The sequence below is a fragment of the Mandrillus leucophaeus genome, unplaced genomic scaffold (genome assembly GCF_000951045.1).
Source record: "Mandrillus leucophaeus isolate KB7577 unplaced genomic scaffold, Mleu.le_1.0 Scaffold691, whole genome shotgun sequence".
NCBI classification, from domain to species: Eukaryota; Metazoa; Chordata; class Mammalia; order Primates; family Cercopithecidae; genus Mandrillus; species Mandrillus leucophaeus.
This window is the reverse complement of record NW_012107486.1, coordinates 165,961-188,513: the sequence shown is the minus strand read 5'-3', so window position 1 is coordinate 188,513 and position 22,553 is coordinate 165,961. Positions and strand designations below refer to the sequence as shown.

At 36.8% G+C, this 22,553-nt stretch overlaps 1 protein-coding gene and 1 pseudogene across 2 annotated transcripts in view; one reads left to right on the top strand and one right to left on the bottom strand.

Moving 5' to 3' along the window:
* ACBD6 (acyl-CoA binding domain containing 6) overlaps positions 1-22,553 on the top strand; it is a 209,575-nt gene that overhangs the window by 70,340 nt on the left and 116,682 nt on the right. For both annotated transcript variants that reach the window (XM_012002620.1, XM_012002621.1), the window contains one exon: positions 6,336-6,418. In XM_012002620.1, the coding sequence (XP_011858010.1) occupies positions 6,336-6,418 (83 nt within the window). The remainder of the gene's footprint in view (positions 1-6,335; positions 6,419-22,553) is intronic.
* On the bottom strand, positions 586-6,042 carry LOC105555614 (annotated as a pseudogene).

Genomic DNA, 22,553 nt, shown 5'->3' with positions numbered 1-22,553 from the left:
GCAAGAAGGAATAAGTCCTGAATTATTGGCTTTATCACATCCACCCTCTCCAACCCAAAATGGCACAAAAGAAACAGTGACTACACCACCCTGCAGACGTTTTGGTGTAAAAGAGGTGATGATGAACTGGGGTGGGAACAGGTCATGAAGATCTGTCTAAAAAAATCCCATTTGGGTGAGTTTGTACACACCATCAAGCAGCAAGCCTCTCATCAATTAGGGTTCGGAAACCAAGGTTTGATTCTCAGGAAATCACAATTTATTTCATTTACTCAATAAAATTTACAAAGTACCTACATATTATCAGCTTCCACTTGCAGTCATTTCTAGATAAAAAAGAAACGTGGTATCTCCAAGGGGCCACCAAGTTACCCCCAAGTCTACCACTGAAAGGACCTTTTTTGGAAATGGTTTCTTCTGTGCCTCTGAAAGGGTAGCATCTTAAAGCTGAATCATCTTTAACCTGGAGGTCTAACATATTTAGTAATACTTGCTTTCCAGACATCCAACATTAAAAGATACAGTAAATTCTGAAGGTAGCTATGTTGCAAAATGTTTAAAGTTAAACAATTGTGCAGTATTCATTTATGCTTGAAATTCCAGGCCTAAACCAAGCTTGTGGCCACCAGCATTGACGTACTTGCCATCCAGAAGAGCTGACAGTGTCAATTTGATACCTGGCTTTAGGGTCTGAGCGTATCCTAAACCTGTCTGGCTGGAGTTATTCACTTTAGCTGAGAAGCAAGTGTCAGGGTCAATCTGATACTTGGCTGCTATTCTGAAGCGCATGTTACTGTTTCCTGCTGTCCAGGCGAGATTGACAGCGGTCTCCAACTTGTTGTTCACCTTCTGGTAAACAGAGCTGCCAAACTCTGTCCCGTCTTTCACATTAGTGTGAAGCTGGAATTCATCAGTCTTGTAGCCAACTGCAAAGTTGCTCGGGTTCACTTGGGACTTTGCAGTCTCAAAATTTATCTGGGCCGTGCGCAGTGGCTCACGCCTGTAATCCCAGCACTTTAGGAGGCCGAGGCGGGCGGATCACAAGGTCAGGAGATCAAGACCATCCTGGCTAACATGGTGAAACTGCGTCTCTACTAAAAATACAAAAAAAAAAAAAATTAGCCAGGTGTGGTGGCCGGCGCCTGTAGTCCCAGTTACTAGGGAGGCTGAGGCAAGAGAATGGTGTCAACCCGGGAAGCAGAGCTTGCCGTGAGCCAAGATCGTGCCACTGCACTCCAATCTGGGTGACAGAGTGAGACTCCATCTCAAAAAAAAAAAAAAAATTCATCTGATAGCTGGCCAGCCAGGCCTCGTAACCTAGCACCAGAGCACCCGGATGGAAGGCCTAAGCAATGCCGAAATCCATGTCGCAGCCCAGGTTAATGTGCTTCCACTTGTACCCTGTGTTGATTTTAGCATTTTTTTTCCCTAGCCTTAGGTGAGAAAGATGAATAGAAGGTAAGCTTCAGTCCATGTGCAAGCTGAACTTCCACGGTAATCTCGGTGCCAAGTGTATTGTTGGTGTTCCATTTCTCCATAAACGTCAGGCCGTACTCAGTCCATCTGTACTTGGTTTCCAGACTGCCCATCACTTTGGTGGTCTCAGTGTTGGCTGAGGCTGAGCTTGTGAATTCCATTTCATTCTCAGATTTTGCTTTCAAATCAAGCTTTATTAAGCCAAATCCATAAACCTTGGTGAAGACATCCCTTTCAGTTTTGCCAAGATTGGCATTTGTGGGTGCCACAACCACCTTCTGCTTAGAGGCATTGGTGGCAGGCTCAGTGGCAGCTATGGCCTGTTGAGGTAGTTTTATTCTATTCTTGGTTTATTAATACATGTGAGGTATACATTGGTTTGGTCTGGAAAGGCAGGACAACTCGAAGCAGGGACTTATATGTAGGTCATAGGTGGATTCAAAGATTTTCTGATTGGCAGTTGGTTGAGAGTTAAGTTATTATCTAAAAGCTTGGAATCAATAGAAAGGAATATCTGAGTTAAGGGTTTGTGGAGACCAAGGTTCTTTCTATATAGATGAAGTCTCATAGGTGGCCACTGTTAGATGCAATAGATGACAATTGTTTCCTGTTCAGATCTTTAAAAGATTCTTCAGATCTCTCAGCTCATCTCTTTAGGATCAGAAAATGGCCTGGAAAGGAAAGAGGATTCTTTACATAATGTAAAATTTCCCTTTTAAGAGATGGCTTTGCAGGGCCTTTTCAAAATATGTCAAATATATTTTGGGGTAAAATATTTTGATTTCATCCAGGGCCCGCTTTCTGTCATGTGATGCTATGCTGGAGTCGGGTTGGAATTTGATATCTTATTGATGCAAAGAGTCTTTTTTGTCAGTTGTAAGATCTTTGTTTTAATGTTAATGCTGGTCAGTTGTTCCTGAATACCAAAGGGAGGAAAGTATAATGAGGCATGTCCAGACCTGACTTCCCATCATGGCCTGAACTAGGTTTTCGGGTTTCTTTGGAGAAACCTTAGCTGAGAGGAGGGGTTCATCCAGTTGGTTGTAGGGCTTAGAATTTTATTATTGGATTACAAGGAGATGTGTAGGGTGAGGCATGGAGGAGGGAACATGGAGCTTTCATGACTTCTCTCTGGGCATGCCACCCTCCAGGGACCTCCATGTGTTCTTCTATCCCCAAGTTCCCAGCACCCATTCCTCTTGGGTTTCATGATGTCAATATTCCTTCCCCTAGGGTATAGGGTAGGACTCTCTCTGGGGATTGTGACCCACAATCAGAAAGTGTAACTTGGGGCAGGTAAAAGGAGGGCAGGAGAAAGTCCCATAGATTCTCTTTTCTGAGGCTTGCTCTTGAGGCCTGACACACCTAACTATATAATGAAAGACTGTAACAAGGGCTATAGGAGTTAGAAGTCAGGAACCATGGACAAAAACAAATCTCTCTTGTGTGCGTGCTCTCTCTCTCTCGCTCTTTCTCTCTCTGTATACACACACACACACACACACACAGAGCATAACACCACAGATGCCTTTTATTTCTTGTCTGATCACTCTGGCTTGGATGCCATCTTGAAAAGAAGTGATGAGAATGGATATCCTTGCCTTGTTCCTGATCTTAGAGAGAAAGCTTTTAGTTTTTCACCACTGAGTATGTTGGTAGCTGTGGCCTTTTCATATATGGCCTTTATTGTGTCAAGGTAGTTTTATTCTATTCCTAGTTTATTTAGTGTTTTTATCATGAACACATGTTGACTTTTGTCAGATGCTTTTTCTGTATCAATTGAGATGATCATGTGGGTTTTGTCCTTCATTGTGTTAATATGCTGTGTTATATGATTGATTTTTGTGTGTTGAACCATCTTTGCATTCCAGGAATAAATCCCACTTGATCATGATGTATAATCCTTTTAATACAGTGTTAAATTCAGTTTGTTAATATTTAGTTGATTTTTTTGGATCAATATCCTGAGATATTGGTTTTAGTTTTCTTGCAGTATTTCTGGCTTTGATATGAGAATAAGGCCTCATAAATTGAGTTAGAAGTGTTCCCTTTTCTTTAATTATTTTGAAGTTTGAAGAGGATTGGTGTTAATTCTTTAAATTTGATAGAATTCTCCAGTGAAGTGATCTGGTTCTGGGCTTTTCTTTGTTGGGAAGTTTTTTTTTTTTTATTACTGATGGAGTCTCTTTCTTGGTGATAGGTCTGTCAGATTTTTAATTTCTTCGTGATTCAGTCATGGTAGATTGTATGTTTCCAGAAATTTATTCATTTCTTCTAGGTTGTTCAGTTTTTTGGCATATAATTGTTCATAGTTATCTCTTAAGATTCTTTGTATTTCTGTGGCATTAATTGTAATATCTCCACTTTCATTTCTGAGTTACCTGACTTCTTTTTTCTAAGTTAACCTAGAATAGCTCATTTCTTGTGTTGCTGAATAATATCCTATTTTATGGGTGTATCATTTGTTTATTAATCTGTCTAAGGACATATTGGATTTTAGCCGTTCCAATAGGTGTGTAGTGGTTTCTCATTTTTGTTTTCATTTGCGTTTCTTTAATGACATGATGTTTAAACATCTTGTCACTCGCTTATTTCCTATCTCTGTATCTTCTTTGATAAGTTGTCTATTTAGATCTTTTACTCACTTTTCATTGAGTAACTTATTTTCTTAGTGTTGAGTTTTAAGAATTCTTTGAATATTTTGGATACCAGTTCTTTATTAGATATGTGTTTTGCAAATTTTTTTTCAGTTTATGGCCAGTCATTGCATTGTCTGAACAATATTTTTCACAGAGCAGAAATTTTCAATTTTAATTCAATTTAATAAAGACCTACTAATCATTTTTTTCTCTCATGGATTATATATATATATTTTTTGAGACAGAATCTTGCTCTATTGCCAGGCTGGAGTGCAGTGGTGTGATCTTCTGCATCCAACTTCTGCAAACAATTCTTCTGCATCCAACTTCTGCAAGCAATTCTTGTGCTTCAGCCTCCCAGGTAGCTGGTACTACAGGCATGCACTACCATGCCTGGCTAGTTTTTTGTATTTTTAGTCGAGGTAGTGTTTTGCCATGTTGGCCAGGCTGGTCTCAAACTCCTGACCTCAAGAGATCCACCTGCCTCAGCCTCCCAAAGTGCAGGGATTATAGGTGTGAGCCACTGCACCCGGCCTGTCACGGATTTTGGTATTGCATGTAAAAAGTCATTGCCAAACAATATCACCTAGATTTTCCCCCATGTTACCTTCTAGGAGTCATTATTTTTTAAGAAGCTATGCTTGCCACTTCATACTTGGTTCTATCTCTATTTTTTTTTGCCTTTGGTATCCAGTTTTCTCATTTTTAGTTTTATTTATGTAGTTATCATCTTGAGCACCAAGTATGTTTTAGTTTTATCCTATCAATGGAGCATGTATTTGGAATATAATTGGATTAAGTAAAATAAGTTCTCCCTTTGTACACGTTCCTCACCTTGTAATGAGGATACATACTGATAAATCCATTAAAAGTCAAAAATGTTGTAAATTGAACCATTGTAAGTTGGGGATCATCTCTACTTTTTTTGGGTATAAAGAAATACATTATCTATCCCAGAAATCTTCATAGCATTTATTCTCTAAAAATGGCCCTCAGAGCACAGAGAAATCTGTCATTTACCTAGTGCTTCTTGTTTGCTAGCATCATACTAATACACTTTATATACTTTGTCATTTAATCATGTTAATAGTTGTTGTCTATGATTTTATAACTTTGTTTCTATTACAAGTTGATAACTGACTTGATTCATCTCCTCAAAATTTTACGTTTTTTGAAGCCTTAGTCCCCCCAGTAGTGTTAGGAACAGATAGAATATGCTATCTCTGGGGGCGGGGGGAGTCTTTTTCCTCAGTCCAGTGATCCACAGACTGAAACAAACAATTAAAAAAAATAAAACAAAACTCGTACTTCTCTTAAGTACTGAAAAAATGTGTGTGGGGATTGTCTGTATTTTATTTGAAGTAAAACTAGTCTTTTTGCAGTCAAATTAAATCATAATGTAATTTTGATTCTAAAGGAATATTTATGTCCGGAATCAGAGTTTTGACTTTTGCAGGATGTCCTGTACTAAAAGCTGTCAATACATGGGGCTTTGCGGAGGTTGCACTTTCATCCTTGCAGACAGTATTATCCAGGTTCATTGCTTCCACATTACATATTTTAGAAGAATCTTATTACTAAATTAATTTTACTCTTGTAAATTAGAATCTTATTCCTAAATTAATTTTACTCTTGTTCTGAGAACATAGAGGGGCAAGACCTATTGAATCCTTGAGTTTGGGAAGTATTTCTGTGTAGTTTACTTCTTTTTTCTTTTATTTGAGATATAAACCTCCTTTCCTATCCCTCTTCTATCTCCTTCCTTTTTTTTTTTTAATCTAAAAACATTTTCTTTGTAATTAAATTTGAACTTTTACTGTAATGTAGCTTCTTATTTGGGAACTTTTATTTTATAAATCTAGATATGATTTTGCTGATCACATTCATGTCTGGGATTTGTTTTTCTTTTCCTCACCTGAATATCCATATTTACCACATTGAACATCATCTCACAGTCAGCTAGGAGAATTGTTTTTTGGTGGCTCCAGAAGGTTGTACTGAATACCTTAGATTGCCAGCATGTACCCATTTCACTCCTATGATGAACTGAGAATCTTATTGCCTTTATGTTACCACCTTAAAATTTTTACTAGGGTTTGAAGAGATGGTTGAGGGTAAAATCCTTAGTCTTTCTTAGCAAAATAACATTTTGTAACTGATTTAAATACATACTGTTTTAACCCATTTGTCTTTTTTTCACTTTTTTCCCCCTTCCCACAGATACCAGAGAAGAAAGGAAAAGAAGCAAATACTGGTTTTGGTGGGCCAGTTATTAGTTCTCTATATCATGAAGAAACCATCAGGTAATTTCTCTTCTGATCTTTGATAATAGAAATATATATGCCTCTGTGTGTGTGTGTGTGTGTGTGTGTGTGTGTATGTATGTGCTTATGTATGTGTATATACATACTACATGTTTTTAATCCTGAACTTCAATTTGTGAAGCATTCCTTCTTAACATGAAACTGATTTGGTGGTATTTGCAAGCAGAACAATAAATGACAGGAAATAATTTTTTAGGTGTATAATCTTTAAAATCAATTAAATGTCTGAACCAGTGCCAGAGAAGTGTCTGAATAAGTGATAATAATTACTTTTCATCAGTGTCTAATAACAGCTGTCTCATTCAGTGACTTTTCCCCACACAAGTAGTTGGTGGGACAAGATGTTGTATCTCAGTCTAAAGCTAAGGATTTTTGTGTTAATTTTCCTTAAAATACTACTATTTCTTTTAAAGATTTTAATTTTTTAATTTGTTTAATTAAAATTTAGTTTGCTCTAAATTAGAAGTCATTTTGGAGTATAAAATGATACAGCCACTGTGGAAAACGGAAATTTCCTTGGAAAGTTAAAATAGAATTACCATATTATCCACCAATTCTGCTTCTGGGTATGTATCCAAAAGAAAGCAGAATATCAAAGACATATTTGCACACCCATGTTCATAGCAGCATTCTATACAGTAGCCAATAGATGGAAGCATCTGTTGACGGATGGATAAACGAATTGTGGTGTATACAATGGAATATTATTCAGCCTTAAAAAGGAAGTTTTGACACCTGTTGCAACATGTGTGAACTTTGAGGACATTATGCTAAGTGAAATAAACAAGTCACAAGGACACAAACACTTTGCGATTATACTTACATGAAGTATTTGAAGTAGTCAAACTCACAGAAACAGAAAGTATTCAAAAATGAGAGAGGCAGTAAAATGGTGGTTGCCAGGAGCTAGGGGATAGGGGAAATGGGAAGTTGTTTAATGGGGACAGAGTTTCAGTTTTACAAGATGAAAAAGTTATGGAGATTGCACAACAGTGTGAATATACTTAACACTACTGAACTGTATACCTAGAAATACTTTTAACTTAGTTTTTGATAGTGAGGATCATATTTTACCCATCTTTGCATTCTCACTATCTGAGGAAGTCCCCCAAACTTAGTAGATCTTCAGTGAAAGTGCTCAGAACTTGGGAGGTAGCCACAGCTGCTTCTGTTGAAGAACTGATAGTTTAGTGACTTGCTTCTGCAGAGTTAGCCTAAGAGCCCTATTGTAAAACTGAGAGCTGCTAGTTTGGTTCTTCTGCGATATGCCCATCCTCACCTCTTTCCCTTAAACAACAAAAAATGTATAGGCTATTTTTCTTTCCTAGTTAGATAAATAAATTGAGATAGTTTCTTGACTTTCTTTCTTTTAAAAAAAGTCACTGCTTAAGTTTCTAACAATATCAATCACTTCTCTGTAAATTATGATCTTTATTTTGTATGCTGTTTTCCTTAAGGGCTCCCAGACTGTAGTATTTTTCAAAATGACATACTGAATACAGTGTCTTTTCGAATGTCTGATGACATGACTGATCACAGCAGCCCTACAGAACATGAAGCAAATCAAATGTACTCCAGTTGTAGTGAGAGTGGAAATCCTGAGATAAACTGTGTTGAAAGGGTTAATCTTCCTTCCTTTATCCTCCACCCAATTGCTAGTGAAGCGATTCTTAGATTTAAATCAGTATTTAGAATTTTGACCATGATAAACAATGACAAAGAATATTATAGTTTGTTTTTGTAGAGATTTTAATTCAACACACATTTATTATGAACCTGTAATGACACAAAACATTGTGAATATTTGTGCTTCTCAGCTTCTTCACTTTTGAATAATATGTTCATACTACTTTTGGCATTTTCATGAAAGTATGTTTAATAAATATTAATTGAATGAAATATGAACCTTTGTGGGCAAAACTGGTTAGACTTGGCCTTTTTTTAAAGAAGTCTTCATTAAGTATCAGTCTTATGATATCATCTAAATCTTCATATTCTGAACATATTAACATGTTAAGAAAGAGTAAGAAACATGAATGTGAACAAGCCATTGAAAGCCATTTATTACAAACACAGTAATTTTGTTACTACAGCAACTAATCATATTCTTGTATTGGGAGAGTTCTTTTTATAGTGTGGTAGAATTCCATTATAACAAATTAGGCCATAATGAAAATTCTTTTTTTTTTTTGGAGATAGTGTCTTGCTCTGTCACTAGGCTGGAGTGCAGTGGTACGATCTCAGCTTACTGCAATGTCAGCCTCCTGAGTAGCTGGGACTACAGGCACGCACCATCACGCCTGTAGTTCCGGCTCATTTTTGTATTTTTAGTAGAGGTGGAGTTTCACCGTGTTAGCCAGGATGGTCTCGATCCCTTGACCTCGTGATCCATCCGCCTTGGCCTCCCAAAGTGCTGGGATTACAGGCATGAGGCGCTGTGCCCGGCATGAAAATTCTTATATACTGAAATGTTGAATTATTCCAGTGAAGAGCCAGATGTAGTCTCTATAGTTTCTTACATGTCAGAATGCAATTGCAACAGTGAAAATGGGTTATTTGTTGAAGTTATGTAATCAAATTATGCTTGTATTTTGGTGAAATATATCTGGTGTGTTTTATTTTTCTAAGAGAAAGTTGTGCTTTAATTGATGTTAATTGCAATTTCTTGGTAGAATTATGTTTAACTGAGGTGAAAGTGACAGTAGGTTTTAGAGTTTTAGAAGCATCAAATGGTAGACCTGGATGAAAGCAAAAATTCTTTTCTATGGAACTGTTGTTTTTAAAAAAGGACATAAAATAATGTGTTTTAAAGGTTTGTTTTGATACTTTAATATATAAACTCCAGATTTATTTATTTATTTATTTTTTTTTACATTTGTAAAGATCAGGCAAATCAGTATCTAATAAATCCATTTGGTTAAGTTTGGGTTCCATTGTTTTGGCAGCTTTTCTGATGAATGTGTATTGTATAATAGATGATGAGTTATGAGTTTTAGTTTTAAGGTAAATGTTCTTGAGCCAAGGGCCATGGGGGCCAATTCTGAGCTTGCTTCCTGCTTTCCACTCTGTCATAGAAAGTATCAATATAATGTCAGAGGTTCAGATCTCTGTGTTAATATCGCAGAGCTCTGACATCAGTTTCTCATTCTGAAGCTAGTTAATTGTTCTGTAATATAATTGAGGGGGTGTAGGGGTATTCTAATTAAGTACAAAAAGTTATGGAGCCAAACTGCTGACATTCAAATGCTAGTTCCACCACTTACTAGCTGTGTGATCTTGGGCAAGTTACTTACCTGTAAAATGGGGATAATTATGGTACTTGTCTCACTTGATACTTAGCAGATTATGTCAATACACAGACATCCTGGAACAGTATCTGGTGCAAAAAAAGTTACTGTGTAACTTAGCTTTTATAAATAGTATTGTTACTCAGCAGAGGGGGTCCCTAGAGGAGCAAGGAGCTGATGTTAGGAGCTAAAATAACATGGCATTCTGGTTATATAATTAAATACAAGTTGTTTGCTTTTGCAAAAGAAAATGGAAAACAAGGAAGGAAGAGCCGATATTTTTAGAACTATAGAAACAAGAAAGTAACAAATCTTATAACAGGGAGTAACCTCTAGTTTTGAGATCAGCTGTGTTTTTCATTTATACTGCAGATGGGCAGAAAAAGCACTGGTTAATAAGCATAGGGGTTTGTAGAGTAAAATGATTCTTCACTACATATACAAGAAATTGCTTTTGGTTACTTATATGCTTCAAAGGTTTGATCTAGAAGTTTGCACATAAATTGAGAAATTAGGACAAGAATTAAAAATATAGTAAATGAAGATTGAACAGTACCCACACCACTCTGCAATAAGATTTGGTCCTCCCTGTTATATTTTGTAGTTTGATGTCATGTAATCTATTAGAATTTTATTAATTCCACTTACACAGACAGCCATCTGGACCTTCTCTAAGCAAGACCAGACCTAGTATACAACTGAAATGATTGATGGGCTCTGGAATTGATTAGTTGTTCTGTGAGACAAATGAAGTGTTTTGGCAGAAAATACCAGAGGTCGCTGCTTGTGGTCAGACACAAAAGCCTGTAGAATTTCAAAGAGATGCTTTCATCATTAACTTATAAAGTTTCCATTTTTAAACAGTAATGGATTTTGAAAATATTTCCCAAATATCTTTTCATTGGCTGCTATCTAGTCCTGATTATAAATGGAAGACTGTAAGTATAAAAATTAGAATGAAAGTGATTGTTTTATGCTTTAATTTTGTATTGTTGGTGAAATATGAACTAGGTTGGAAGTAGCATAAAAGCCTGTCACACATAAATTATACTCTAAAATTTTCCTGAAAGAGAGATGATTGGAGAAAAAGCTGTAACATGTATAGTTTTATTGTAAATTACTTCTAAAATCAGATGTTATAAAATTCTATTTATTCAAAGCTTCACATTGTTAGATTGCAGCCTGTTTTTAACAAATCTACTTAAAGATTCTTAAGCTTCAAGAGTGTGTTATACATATTTGTGTTTTTAAAAATTGAATATTTAAATTTTTATTTGTTTAACAGGCCAAGTCATTCTGGAACACCACTATCCTAATGATACCACTGCCTTTAAGCACCAAAAAGCTTCCCTCCATTTGTTTGGCTGGTGGTAGTGTAATACTTCCCTATTTCACTATGTTGCCTGTGATCAACATTGTGTTAACACCTTGGTGATAGGTGATAAATTGGATGACATATGTCTTGTTACATTCTGGTTATTCTTTGAGGACTACACAAGTGTGTATAGGCAAGTGGGCAACTCCCCCTGGAGAATCTGACTGCTCAGAATGAACTTGAGTTATGGATTTATTCAGCCTGTAAAACCTCAGCTGGCATAAATAATTGAGAAAGCAAAGGTTTGTCTTTGGTGCATACCTTAGGGACTTATGGCTCCCTTCCTCCTCTCTACCTCCCTTTCTTATGAAAATGATTCCAGTTGCACTCCTAGATAATAACACACCAAGCAATTAAAAGCCATGGGTGGCTGGAGAGAGGAGAAAAGGTTTAGTTAATGAGCTTTTCCTCTTCCAGTGCCCATGAGAGCCTCAGGAATGACAAGGCGATTAAAGCAAAGAGATAATTATAGATTATGTGAAAATGGGTCCCCTGGGACATGTGGGTCTTGACATAAACAGCAACTGTTGTAAGAGTCTCCTGGCTCTCATATTCACCCTTTTCTAGCGTGCTTCATTTACCTCCTGTGTGCTCAGTATCATGATGCCAACCAAGCATGTACACAAATCTAGCCCTTTCTGAACCAAGGGTCATTCATCAACTAAAACCATCATCTTCTGTTCCTCTCTGTTTTCTTCTTTTTTCTTCTCCTCTTCTTTTTCCCATTTTGCTCTCTCTTTCCTGTCTACCCCATCTAGTTTTTCTTTCTCTTCTTCCCATATCCTTATCTGTATGTGATACCTATGAAATGCTTGTTTACAAAATTTGTTGTGTGTATGTATGTGTGCATATATAAAGATATATAGAGGTTATGGGTATACTGTATCCATTACAGTAATGAGAAGCAGAATATGTATTACAAATAATATGAACAGGGCCCCTTACCATCTCATCTAATGCCAGTTTTCCGCTCACCCCCTTGTTCACTGTGTTCCAAACACATTGGCTTATTTTTCCTTGAAGTTCTAATTAATATTTATTAGATTAATTGACACTTATGTAGGGTATGAGGATTGACCCCCAGCTTACAACATATGCTAAATTCTTAAGATAAATAATAATGACAGTTAACATATATTGACTGTTTCTTATATGCTAGTATAGTAACCATACTATATTATATGTATTCTCTTAGTCTTTCGGATGACCCTATTAAATATCGATGCTGTTAATATTCTTGTTTTACAAATAAGGAAACTGAAATTCAGAGAAATTAGCTTACTTGCCCAGGGTCACATAGTTAGTAACTCTGCTCTTAATTACTGTGCTATGCTGGCTCTGGAAATGTTCGAGGAATCATTATAATCTCTAATTAATGAAATTGAGTCTGATAGTTGTTACTATTTACTATGGTGAGTATCTTCAGTTAAATTTTTTAAAATAAAATTTCTTTTCCATTTAATGCTTTTAAAAATGTACTTTACTGGTAAAATTCGAGACTTTGGTCTTTCATTTATCAATGTACTGATGGTGATATTTCCTTGGGATCAATTATCTTATTGATTTTAGACTTACCTTAATGGTTGAGAATGTAACTCAGCTCTGTAGAGACTTTTAGGAAAGTGTATCTGTGCTTTTTCTGATATGGCAACTGATTTTCCAGAGATTGATTAGAACTCAACTACATTTTATATTATTGGCATTTAAAGTATCAGAAATTTTCAATCAACTTTGTTTAAGGTTAAGCAGCTTTTAAGGGGTGGAAATACATTTTTAGTAAATGGTGTCTTTATAAATTATGGTTAAGTAACTTCTCCAGTATAACTAATTATCTGTAAGAAATATCTGGGTCATTGATTTTTTCTTTGTCTACTTTATTGAAAGATTGTGAGAAAAATACATAAAAATGTATGTAGTTTTATTTGAAGGGACCCTTATCAACATAAATAGTATAACAAATGGAAGTTTCAATTTGAAGGCTTTAAGAATTTTCTAGACCTAGAACTGAGTACCTTGCATATATTAATATAATTCAGTCTGAAAATAGTTATGTAGTAGAAGAAGATGTTGCCATTATCATATAACAGGAAGCGGGAAAACTAACTGGTTTGTTTCTATAACTGCCTGAAACCAGTTGCAGATATGGCACTGTGAGTGCAGGAATTGTGATTCAAAATATAATTTCTGCTTGACAAACATGGGTTGTGACTGCATAGGTCCACTTGATATTTTTCCACTTGATTATCAATGAAAATGTACACTGATATTTTTCAATAAATATATTGGAAACTGTTTTGGAAATTTGCAACAATTTGAAAACACTTGCAGATGAACTACATAGCCTAAAATATCAAAAAAATTTAAGAAAAAGATATGGCATGAATGCGTAAAATATATGTAGATACTAGTCCATTTTTTCATTTACTACCATAAAATGTATTCAAATCTGTTATAAAAAGTTAATCACAATGTAGGCACATAAACACTAGCAGACCATATCTGGTGCAATTCTCAATCCAGAAAAATGTAAAAAAAGCAAAGATGCAGTATTAAATCATAACTGCATGAAATTAACTGTAGTACATTCCGTATTACTGCAGTAATTTTGTTGCTACCTCCTATGGCTATTGTGGTGAACTCAGGTGTTGCTAGTATCCACTTAAAATGCCAAGACGCTCATCATCTCCAGGTGAGCAGTTCGTCTCTCCAGTAAACTGGGCATAACAGTAAAAAGTGATCTCTTGTGGTTTTTGAGTATTTTATCATTGTGTGTAGCACTATACTGTACACCTTGAATAACACCATAAGACCCATATGAAGTACCACTAGTGATGCTGGAAGTACTCCCAAAAAGCGGAGAAAAGTCGTGACATTATAAGAAAAAGTTGAATTGCTTGATATGTATTGTAGATTGAGGTCTGTAGCTGTGGTTGTCTACTATTTCAAGATAAATTAATTTAGCATTAAGGACTTCTGTAAAAAAGAAAAGGGATAGGCCGGGTGTGGTGGCTCACAGGGTGGCCTTGGGAACACCTTGGAAGGCCAAGGTGGGTGGATCACCTGAGGTCAGGAGTTCAAGACCAGCATGGCCAACATGGTGAAACCCCGTCTCTACAAAAAATACAAAAATTAGCCATGAGTGGTGGTGTGCACCAGTAATCCTAGCTGCTCAGAAAGCAGAGGCAGGAGAATTGCTTGAACCGGGGAGGTAGAGGTTGCAGTGAGCTGAGATCATGCCACTGTACTGCAGCCTGGGTGAAAGAGCAAGATTCCATCGCAAAAAAAAAGGGAAAGAAAAGAAAAGGGAATTCGTGAACTATCACTGCAGCTACACTGGCAAGTACAAGAACCTTGCACTTTTTGTGCAATATCTTTTGATCTCATATTGTAAGTTCAGCTTTTATGTAGATGTAGCGTTGCTATAGGAAAAGCATACTTATAGACTCTACTATGACTTGAGAAAAAGAAAAGTCATTCTGTGACAATTTAAAGCAAAAGGAAGGTGAAGGATCTATATCCGGAAAATATAATGCCAGCAAAGGATGATTTGATAAGTTTAGAAGGAGGTTTGACTTTAGAAAGGTCAAAATAATAGGAGAAACAGCTTCTTCTCACCAAGAGGCAACAATTAAGCAAATTTAAAGAAAAAAAAATTTAAAAGTGGGCAAAAGACATGAACAGACACTTTTCAAAAGAAGATGTACATGCAGTCAAAAAACATATGAAAAAAAGCTCAACATCACTGATCGGTGGAGAAATGCAAATCAAAACCACAATGAGATGCCATCTCATGCCTCTCTCTTAGTAACAGAATGGCTGTTGTTAAAAAGTCAAAAAACAACCAATTCTGGTGAGATTGTGGAGAAAAAGGAACACTTTATACATTGTTGGTGGGAGTGCAAATTGGTTCAACCATTGTGGAGGACAGTGTGACACTTCCTCCAAGACCTGGAGGCAGAAATACCATTTGACTCAGCAATTCCTTTACTGGGTATATACCCAAAGGAATATAAATCATTCTGTTATAAAGTTACGTGCATGCATATGTTCACTGCAGCACTATTCAGAATAGCAAAGACATGGGATCAACCTAAATACCCATCAATGATAGACTGAATAAAGAAAATGTAGAATACTATGCAGCCATAAAAAGGATCAAGATCATGTCCTTTGCAGGGACATGGATGGAGTTGGAAGCCATTATCCTTAGTAACCTAACACAGGAAGAGAAAACCAAACACCACATGTTCTCATTTATAAGTGGGAGCTGAATGATGAGAACACGTGGACACATGGAGGGGAACAACACACACTAGGCCCCTTGGGAGATGGGGAGAGGGAGAGCATTAGGTAGAACAGCTAGCTGGTGGGTGCTGGGCTTAATACCTAGGTGATGGGACAATCTGTGCAGCAAACCACCATGGCACCTATTTACCTATGTAGCAAACCTGCACATCCTGTACATGTACCCCGAACTTGGAAAAACAAATCATTGAGGGGAAAGGATATTTATTTGCATGAACAGGTTTTTAATGTAGACAGAAATGCCCTATTCTGGGGGAAGAAAAAATGCCACAAAGGACATTTATTAGTAAGGAAGAGAAGCAAGCACCAGGATTTAAGGCAGGAAGGGATAGGCTAACTCTGTTTTCTGCAAATTCAGGCAGGTTTATGATCAACACTACACTTATCTATAAAGCTGCTAACCCCTGTGCCTTGAAGGGAAAGGTAAACACCATCTTCTAGTCTTTTGGTTGTACAATAAGAAGACCCGGACAATGAGAACCCTTTTTTCTGGATTGGTTCCATTGATTCTTTTTCCCTGAAGTCAGGAAGTACCTTTCTAGTAAGAGACCACCTTTTAAAGTTCTTTCAATATTGGACAATTCTCCAGCCAATCAGAAACTCATGAGTTCAACACTGAAGGCATCTACTGCAATCTACTGGCTCCCAAACACAACATCTCTAATTCAGCCTCTAGATCGGGGATTATAAGGACCTTTAAGGCTCGTTACACATGGTAGTCTATGGAAAGGATTGTCAACACCATGAAAGAGAACCCTGATAGACCATCATGAAGGTCGGGAAGGATCCATTGGAAATACTGTCATTATAGAAAGGGCAGTGAAAACCATCATGCCTGAAGAAATAAATTTCTGCTGGAGAAAACTGTCTACATGTTATATATGACTTCACAGGATTTACAGCAGAGCCAGTCAAGGAAATCATGAAAGATTGTGAGTATGGCAAAAATGTGTGGCAGGGCAAGGGCAGAGTTGGTTTTAAGATATAGATCTTGAAGAAATTCAGAAGATAATAGACACTACACTAGAGGAGTTAACAGAAGATGACTTGATGGAAATGAGTGCTTCCAAACCAGATAGATACGATGAGAAACAAGATGTAGAATAAACAGTGCCCGAAACAGATTGACATTAGACAATCTTGCAGAAGCATTCTGATTATGTAAGACTGCTTTTGACTTTCACTACATGGACCCTTATATGGGCACCCAAACTTAAGCAAATGGTGGAAGAAGGATTGGTACTGTATAAAAACTTTTAGAGAAACAAACTAGAAAGTCAGGCAGAAATTATGGTGTGTTTTCACAAAGCTACACTGAGTGTGCCTGCCTCACCTGCCACCTCTTCTGCCTCTGCCAGCGCTGAGACAGCAAGACCAAGCCCTCTTCAGCCTGTGAAGACAACAAGGTGAAGACCTTTATGATGATCCACTTCCACTTAATGAATATATATTTTCCTTAAGATTTTCTTAGTAACATTTTCTTTTCTCTAGCTTACTTTATTGTAAGAATATACTATATAACACAAATACAAAATTTAATCAACTGTTTACGTTATCGATAAGCTTCAGGTCAACAGTAGGCTACTAGTAGTTAGGTCTTTGGGGAGTCGAGTTACATGCAGATTTTTGACGATGCAGTGGGTTGGTGCCCTCTACCCTCCATGTTGTTTAAGGGTCAGCTTACACGAATTCCTTTGGTTATTCACTAGTCCATTGGGTACTGTGTATTTTGAACCTACCTTATTACCGCCTTGACTCCTGCATACCATTGTTTAAATACTATTAAGAAAAATATGCCATCATTTAATTGTAAGATGCTGCAGATTATAAGATTCATTGGAGATGTTAACATGAAAAAATTTGCATTCAGAATCAATGAATATGACAAGGTAATAGTTTCCAAATATCTCTTTGTCATCCAGGATTTCAAGTACGATTTTTTTTTTTTTTTTTGAGATGGGGTCTCGGTCTGTTACCCAGGCTGGAGTGCAGTGGCACAATCTCGGCTCACTGCAAGCACCGCCTCCCAGGTTCACGCCATTCTCCTGCCTCCGCCTCCCGAGTAGCTGGGACTGCAGGCACCTGCCACCACACCCGGCTAATTTTTTGTATTTTTAGTAGAGATGGGATTTCACCATGTTAAGAAGGATGGTTTCCATCTCCTGAACTCATGATCCACCCACCTCGGCCTCCCAAAGTGCTGGGATTACAGGCGTGAGCCACCGCGCCCAGCCTCATGAATGATTTTAAGGTCAGCACAACACACAAAAAAACTCTTTGTTAAGTACTTTGTTATGAAGGCTAGACTTCTTGAACGTGGTTACTGCCCAAGCAATGTTTTGCCTCTTCCAGGGATTAAACCAAGGTTTTTCAGAAAGGAGGTACTATTTGGAAGATTTTACCTGAGTATCGTAGTATAGATTCTCATTCGTTGTCTTTGGTAAGATTGAGAGTCAAAAACAGTATCCTACAATGTGAAATCAACATCTGTAATTTTAATTAAATATTAATTAGAAGTGGGGGTTTTCATTGTGCTAAGTATGGCAGCCATGACTATTTAATCCTTGAGTTAGGAGTTGATTTTACCTATTTTGCTCCTCCCCGATAACTCTTTTTTTTTTTTTTCCTCTTTTTTTTTTCCTCTTTTAAGAGACAGGGTCTTGCTCTGTTGCCTAGGCGGGAGTGGAGTGGCGTGATTATAGCTCACTGTAACTCAAACTCCTGTGCTCAATTGATCCTGTCACCTTACCTGCCCAAATAGTTAGGACTACAGGCATGCACCACCACACCCAGCTAATTTGAAATTTTTTTTGGTAGAGGTAGGGTCTTACTATGTTGCCCAGGCTGGTCTCAAACTCCTGGATTCAAGTGATCCTCCCTTCTTAACCTCCCGAAGTGTGGGATTATAGGTGTGAGCCACCACATCCTACCCCATATAAGTCTTAAACCAGCTTCACTAAACACTTTTGAGTAAGAATAGATTCTTTTTTTCAGGGAGAGAAACATCTGTAAGTAAAATTAATATATGCCTGTATGGTTGTTTTATATTTATAAATTAAAACATACTTTTTAATCTCAACTTAAAATATGGTTTCATCAGATCAAAGATTATATAAAATTGTATTATTTATAAAATGAAGATTAGATATGTGAAAGATTATATTAAAAAGAATCAATGTTAGACTTTGAGTTTCGTATTTGGCATATACAGAATGTTGAAAAACGTAAGTCAGTTGAAATCAGTGAGATGACAGCATTATTTTCTAACATTATGTTTGAACAGAATACATTTCTTTGCCTTTCAGATCAACAACTGGCCATACATCCAACAAGTAAATTAGGAACTTAAATTCCTACAAAGAAGTAATATTCACTAGCAGTATGACTGAATTTTGGAAGATAGTGTGCAGTGCAAGCTTTTATCCTGGAAAGACAAGCTCCAAAGGAACTTCACAGAGTGGAATTTTTGGTGAATTACCATTGATCAGTCAACCTCAAAGATGTAGAAAAAAGATCCGTAGATCAAGCAGACCCTTAGAGACAGAGTAGGAATAATAAAATTGGCCCCAAACTGAGGTGTAAACTAAAATGCTTGTTTGCTTACCAAAGGGACTATGTCTTTGTAGTGATTGAAGTGCTGGGTCCCTTTCTGAGAATTGTGGAGTCCAGAAAAACAGATTAACAGTTAAATGGTTGTTTGTGAACATAAAAATAGAGCCAGGGAAAGTGTATCATTTTGAGGATTGCCTTAGCCATGGTCCTAATGAGACCTCATGAATGAACTGTCTTCCTCAAGAGAAATCACTCAGAATGTTTTTTTGCCTCAGTCTTTTGGTTATACTTCCTGAAGTATACTAACTATAGTAAGGAGAGAGGTGTAATGCTTCTTCATAAATGAGGAGAAGAGTGTTTGAGCAGAGGGAATGTGGAAAAGGAGAATGGTAATGGAATATTTGCCACAGGAACCCTTTCAGGTAGGTCAGTTTAGTAAAGAATGCAAGAAGTTGAAGAGCTGGAGATTGAGTCACTTAAAATGATCTATACCTGTATATCCCTTTAAAGGTGTTTATGTACCCTAGAGCCCACGAATATACATTCCTTAGTTTGAGGAATTATGGCATTTGTTTTTATCTTTGTAGATATTGGCTTACTTTCTTGGGATTTTCATTCATACAATAAATACTTATTCATCGTCTATTTACTAGAATACTGTGTTTTATATCTGATTTCCAGGTGCTTGATAAATATATGAATTGAATTGAATATTTGTTGAACATGCCTATTAAATAGATTTCCAAGCTAGTTCCTTTCATAATTTTTGTAGTTAAATGGACTTTATATGTCTTGCCATGAGACCTATTTGAAATATTCTTTTGATAAGAAAATGCTATCTGAGTAGAAAGTGGTACAGATAACATATTTAGGAATGAGCAAGGATCTTCCTGTGTTTGGGTGAAAAAGATAGCTGTACTTGAACACTATCCCTCTTTCCCATAAAGTGTGCTCTTATGTCAAAACCAGTGATTTTTCCTTCAGGAATATAAGTGTATTTTCTGTCAACTTCAGAAAAAAATTGTAGTAACCTAAAGAAGAGACTTTCTTTTTGTGCTAGAGATAACATGGGACATACTTTAGGGTAGTATATCATAAACATAACTTACGGTCATCTACAGATAATGAATATGATAATGTTAGATGCACATTCAACAAAGAGAGGGAACAAGATAACTATGTAAAAAATAAGGAAGGAAAATAAAGATGTGCAGAGACATTTATTAAAGGCTCTACTGTATTTCATAATGGTTGGATTCATTAGCACATTATTTTATTTCAGATAAGCATGGATATAGTGGGCAAGATTGACTTTGGAAGGCTGTACTGAGCTCTTAGAGAACTGTCGAGGGAGAAAGTTTGATTTACACATGTACATAATTTTGTTAGGGGGCAAGAAAGGAAATACGGAATGATGTTTCTCCAGATGTTTCTTCATTTTGGCCACTAGATGGTGACGTTGTATAAAGACAGCTTGGTTGTAGAAGGTGAAATACTCAAAATTTGGTGTGGGATTGGGTATATTTATTTATATTATATACCCAATTATATTATTGGGTATATCTATATTTAACAATTAAGCCCAAGAATATCACTTAATTTTTTTATATTCATCATTCAGCCTTGTAGCACATTTTTGGTGAATTTATTGAACTTCTCTTTTTGGTATTTAATTTATATGTATACACTGTCCTGAAGTATTTTGTTAATATCTCTGTGCCTAGCATATTTAGTGATGATAAACTATATATGATAAACAAATACTTAAACAAATGCCACCTGCCCTCCAAAAAATCACATAGCAAAAAAAACTTATTGATGTATATGATGTGACTAAGAAACATATTTAAGATACATTAAACAAAATAGAAATTTATTTGTGTTTGTACTGTGTTTACTTCTTTACTGCTGATAGCATAGGTATACATGCACATTTGGAAGTTGGACTCAGGAAGAGGGGCCACTCCAAAGGTCCTCTCATCTGTGAATAACCCTTTCATATTACTGAGTATGGGTAACCCATATGCCAAGGATCCTTCTGCTTTCCTTTCTGTGCCCTACCACCAACTTCCCATTATTTTCCAATTCAAAAACAATTGGCGAGTAGCACTGTAGTATTGCTATGATTTTAAAAGACACAGTCCTTTCTGTAACAGTTGAGGTTGGTGCCTCTTGAATTAGTGGGTTTTCTGTTACTGGATTGAAAGAAAGTAGGTCCCTATTATCCTTAAGTTGGAACTCTGAAGGTATTCTTTCATAGACATGGTGTTTGTTTTTTTGTTTGTTTGAGACAGAGTCTCACTCTGTCGCCGAGACTGGAGTGCTGTGGCATGATCTTGGCTCACTGCAACCTGCACGTCCTGGGTTCAAGTGATTCTCCTTCCTCAACCTCCTGAGTAGCTGGGATTACAGGCATGTGCCACCGTGCCCAGCTAATGTGTGTATTTTTATTAGAAACGGGGTTTCACCATGTTGGTCAGGCTAGTTTCGAACTCCTGACCTCATGATCCACCCACCTCGGCCTCCCAAAGTGCAGACATGGGTTTTCTTTGTTGTTTGTTTGTTTGTTTTGTTTGTTTTTTTGATTTTTTGAGACGGTGTCTGGCTCTGTTGCCCAGGCTGGAGTGCAGTGACGGGATGTCAGCTCACTGCAAGCTCCGCCTCCCAGGTTCACGCCATTCTCCTGCCTCAGCCTCCTGAGACATGGTGTTTTTAATGGTGGTTAAATATGACTAAAGTGGTATTATTTGCAGCTCTACTTTTTAAAATCAGAATTTTCTTTTCTGGGGTTTGGCCTCACTTCTTATTTTCTTTACAGAATAAGATCGAAAAAGCATTTTCTCTTCTGTTTAACAGGGCCTCTTCAAGTGACCATATAGACCTATTAAACATGATTTCTTTCTTAAAACCTACTTCATTTTCTCTAGCTTGAAGCAAGTTGTTTCTCCTCTCTTTTCTTGTAGTCCTTGTTAAGGATTCAGCTTTTATGTTAATCCTGTGTAGATTTTTGTCATCCCAACTATACTGTTTGTGTCTTAAAGGCAAACTTTCTTGCTTAGCCTCGTATCTGTTATCAACAAATTCTTGTCCAGTGCCTTACATGTAGTAGGTGCTCAATAAAATACTTCAGATGCTTAAAGAATGCTTAGATGGCTGATGCCAAAGTAGTGTCTTTTAAGAAAATTAGCTATGACTGTATATGGCACAAGATGTTTAGATTGGCTTTTAAGATATAAGAACTCCGATGACCAGGTGTTTTGCTTTCTGATGAATGGATGCTATGGCATTGCAAGTTATAAAACACATTAGTTTGACTTTTGGAACGGAAAATGCATTCCTTTATACTTGTTCATAACATTCAGTCCACATATGGGGCAATTTGATTGTTAATACTGTAAATTACTGATCTTTATGGGAGTCACTGATTCTTTTGAGAATCTGAAACAGTTCTTCCCCCTGTACATACAACAGCCAGAAAAATGCACCTGCATTATAAAGATAATTCTGTACATTATTTAGAGAGCTCATAGATTTCATGTTAAGAACTTCTGCTTCAGGTTTTGGAATAGACTGCAGCTGATTAGTCAAAAGGCAG